Source organism: Bos indicus, chromosome 11, assembly GCF_029378745.1.
Source record: "Bos indicus isolate NIAB-ARS_2022 breed Sahiwal x Tharparkar chromosome 11, NIAB-ARS_B.indTharparkar_mat_pri_1.0, whole genome shotgun sequence".
Lineage (NCBI taxonomy): Eukaryota > Metazoa > Chordata > Mammalia > Artiodactyla > Bovidae > Bos > Bos indicus.
The window spans coordinates 68,097,829-68,102,088 of NC_091770.1; the positions used below are offsets into that span (position 1 = coordinate 68,097,829).

The 4,260-nt window shown below is 55.3% G+C and overlaps 1 protein-coding gene across 1 annotated transcript; it reads right to left on the reverse strand.

Moving 5' to 3' along the window:
• Positions 1 to 1,736: 1,736 nt before the first annotated feature.
• On the reverse strand, positions 1,737 to 3,485 carry ASPRV1 (aspartic peptidase retroviral like 1). The gene is given in 3 exon segments (XM_019969729.2): positions 1,737 to 3,352; positions 3,354 to 3,391; positions 3,393 to 3,485. Coding segments are annotated over 3 exon segments (1,011 nt in total). The 3' UTR covers positions 1,737 to 2,472.
• Positions 3,486 to 4,260: the final 775 nt, after the last annotated feature.

Genomic DNA, 4,260 nt, shown 5'->3' on the forward strand with positions numbered 1-4,260 from the left:
CAAGTTAGGTGCAACTCCCCACCCAGAGATCAAGCCCTCTGAGATGTGTGGCCGAAACCCACTGTATCCGGCTGCTCACCACCCTCCCCCTCGATACTCTGCTCCCAGGAAGCAGCGTCCTGGTCCTGCAACCCAGGCTCCCTTCACACACACAGCAACTCTTATCTCAGTCCAGTCTCCAGGTAAGAGGAACCAATCTTCCTCCAGGAGGCCTGTGCTGTGACGTCAGTCTGGCTGGGCCCACCCGGGTGCTCGCTTCCCCCAGGAGAGAGAGCTAGCTGAGAGCCTGGTGACTCAGACTCACTCATAGCAGGGCACGAAGGGTCTCTGTGGCGGGGACACAGGTCATCCTGCCCCTGTTCATACAGGCAGGGCTCTGCAGCCTGCGTCCGTGGGGAACAACTTGGGTGTTGCCCTGAAATTCTAGCCTGGCACCCAGCTCCCCATTCACCTGTTCCCCTCCCACCCACTCTTTCCCTTCCCTCCTCCAGACCAGCAGGTGCCTAGGATCTGAGGGACCTAGAGGAAAATAGGTCACAGGGAGGTGCCACCTAGGTTGTCCCCTCTGGGGAGGGTTTGGCCTAGGAGAGATGTATTTGTCAGGCGTTGAAAACCAACTCTGAGATGGGGGATGGGGGACCTGAATACCAGGAGACCACCTCCTTCTCCCCTTCCCCTCGGCTCCAAGGCAAGGGCCAGGGCTGGGCTGACACTTCCCTGGTCCTCACATTCCTGAGGAAGAACTTCCTCTCAATCCAGCACCCGCTGCTGCCCCACGCGCCCTGTGGCTGACGTAGCCAATCCCTGTTAGGATGCTGGGGAGAAGGGGCTTAGGGACCGGGGGTGCTGCAGTTTCCAGGAGAATCACAGCTGGAATCTGAGGGAGGAGCAACTACTCTCGGCTCAGACAGGTTCAAGGTCAAGGCCCCAAAGGCTTCTTAGAATAAAGCTCATCCCCACCTCTGACTCCCACTCAGGCTGTTCCCCTCTCCCTCATGAATGTCCAGATGGAAACTCCCAGGAGAGGCTCATTCCACCCTCATGTAGGGAGAAGACCCTTCCCGCCTCCCATCAAAGTTCTTTAAGCTTTGCACACTTAGTCTCCCTTTGGACCGGGGAGTTTTCAGAGTCCCAGTCCCACTGAGTTCTAGAGAGAGGGGCAGGAACCTGGATGCAAATATGAGGTAGATCCCCTAAGAGAGAGGTACCCCATTCCTGGATCTGGAGTGTCCTCCCCCCACCCACCTCCACTGTCCTGCAGAATGCCCTTGGGCTGCCCCAGGCAGGGTAACACTTGGCCCCCAATTATGCTTTCTGTCTCCAAGTCCTGGCTCCCAGGTGGCTGTAAGAACCTATTTTCCAGGCAGAGACTTTATCAGTTGTTTACAATAACCGTAATTTTCCAATCCCCAATCAAGACCACAACTTGAGGGTCACTCTTGGGTATAAGAGGCAAGTTGGATACTAAAATATTGCAGTTTGTAATGATTAGAGGAATCAGGATTAGATTAGACATGACAAGAATTATGGAGGAAATAAGTCAAGCTATTTGAAATCGAGGTTGTCTTGGAAAATCCAAGCTATATTGTCTCTGTACATGTATTCTCTTCTGTTTTCTAGCGAGACCCTCTGAAAATACTTGAACCTTCCTTCTCTTTACCACTCATTCCCTGTTTTCCCCAACCTCTCACATCCATTGCATTCATCCCCAATCAACACATTACATGGTTTTTCCATGAGTCATTCTTTATTGCTGTTTGAAGTCATGAATTATTGGCACAAGATGCAGTGGGTTTCAAAGCAAATGACAGAAGGAAATACAGTTTGCAGGTGGGAAGACCCAACAGTGAAGAATCCCAAAGCAGCCATGACCTTGGCCTTGAGGGTTGGGTCTTTCTTGAAAGGACTCTGCAGCCAGGATCTAGCCCAGTCGAGTCAGACTACCTGGCCCACAGGTGATCGAGCCACATCTCCAGGGAAGGGGTCCCCCAGTCCTCTCTCAAAGACCATCATTGTAGCCTTTTTGGAACCTTCTTCTAGCCGCCAAGTCTTGGCCACCAACAGCAGTGTGACAATCACAAGGACCTCTCCCCTCTGAGACAGCCAACCTACTCTCCTCACCTGTTCCTTTTCCAATGGAAGCTTCCCCTAACCAGGGCAGATAAAGGCCCCTGCAGTTGGAGAAGGAAATGGCAACCCACTCCAGTGTTCTTGCCTGGAGAATCCCAGGGATGGAGAAGCCTGGTAGGCTGCAGTCCATGGTGTCGCACAGAGTTGGACACGACTAAAGCGACTCAGCAGCTGCAGAGGGAGGAGCGGGGAGGGGAGAAAGAAAAGGGAGGGGGGCATGAGGGGGGAAGTTGGTTTCAGAGGGTTGGCCAAGTCCAGTGACCCCCTGAGGAGACGTGCCTGTCCCCTCCACCACAGTGGGTCCTCCCGCCAATATCTGAGGGATGAGGCAAAGGGGGCTTCTCAACAAGAGAGTTGCTGCCCCCCCTCCTCTGAGGAGGGCTCCTCCTCTATGAGCTCCAGGTCGAACTCATCTTCCAGGGACCCTCCCACCGGCAGAAGGCGGAACTTCCTCCCTTTAAGTGTGCAAGTGCGATGCTCGAAGTCCAGGACTGCGTTGTGATCCTGGAGCACGTCGGTCCCAATGATGGCTTCCTCTGCACTCGCGTTGGCCACTAGGAAGGCTGCCTTCAGCTTCAGCTTGCCCAGGGACACCACTGTATCCCAGACGCCCAAGATCTTCATTTCGGCCCCGTTGGCCACTTTCACCACATTCTCAAAGGGCCGCAGTGTATCCAGCTCGCCATCGGTGACCTCCTCCCACAAGCTTGGGTGGACCACGGAGACCTGGGCCCCAGAGTCCACCAGGAACCTCACGGGCACTTTGCCAATTTTCCCCTTGAGGTAGTAGCCCTTACCCATGCTGTTGGCAAAGACGATCTCCTTGGGCAGGTGGCTGTGGGCAGCCTCGGGCCCCCCGAAGGTCTTCAGGAGGGTCTCTTTCACAGCCTCGTAGTTTCCCTGGTCCTCGGGACTGAGACCATTGAAGGCCCCCAGGGCGTCTCCCCTGAGGGACTCTTTCAGGAACCTCAGCTTGGTGATGTGGTCCCAGTGGTTGAGGTGGTTGATGACCTCAAAGCGATGCAGCCAGAGGTGTGGGGCCACACTGGCTCCATCGAAAGGCTCTGGGACGAAGGCTCGCTCCTGGCTCCTGACTCCGCTCCCGGCCATCCCTCTGCTCCCTTCTGGAACTGCAGCAACAACCCACAGCAGGTAGAGAAAGCCACAGAGCAGTGTCAGCGCAATCACGCTGGAGAACAAGGCTTCTCTAAGCAGACTGTTTCTGGGTGCCGGCTGTTGGCAGGCTGGAGGGACCAGGCGAAGGCTGTCTGATGGACTGCTGGGCGCAGAGCTGTGGCCTGCTCACGCTGCAGAGCCTTTTTGATACCCAGCCTGGGCCCCCCACGGCTCCCCATTCGCCTTTGTTCTGGGAGCTCCGCCCCTGCTCCTCCCACTCCCCCTCCCTCCAGCATCCTGTTCGACGGGCAGGATCAGTGCCCCGCCCTTCTGCATCCATCAACGGGACAGGCCGCGGGCAGCCCACGAAGGCCAGCCTGGGTCAGAGGGGGCCTCCTCAGGTACCCTCCCGAGCCTGTGTCCCAGAATCACAGATGAGGACAGGACGACGTTACAACATCCAGGTGTTTGTCATCAGCTAAAGGAAGGTGGAGTCAGGGACCAGAGGCAGGGACCAGGGACCATCAGCTTCTAAACTGGGGAGGCCCCTTTGCCCTCAGCCTCGTGTGACCCCCTTTGAGTGGTTAAGGGGAAGGAGCTTACATTTACTATGTTTCTGCTCTGATTGAAGTGAGGGGCTGGGTGTTTCTCATGAGCTCTGAACCAAGTACAGAATCCCATAAGATTCTCTGGAGAGATGGAGGAGAGTCCCCAGGATCAAGAATGCCCATAAATAGTTTCTTTAAATGAGGGAACACATGCACACATTTTCCATGAATGCAATTGCTACAGTAGTTTTCCCTGGTTGATTACACCTAATTCAGTCATTCTGCCTTCTGGGAGTGGAGTGCCAGAACCTGGAGTCAGGCTCTGACTCTAGCTCTGGGCAGGCCCCCTCCTCGGCTTCTCCCCTCTCACCTTCCAGAAACCTTTGTAAGAGTCTGTTCCCCAGGTTCTTCAGACCACCTCTTCATCTGGGCATTTATGGAAAGAGCAGCAAGAGAATTCCACTCC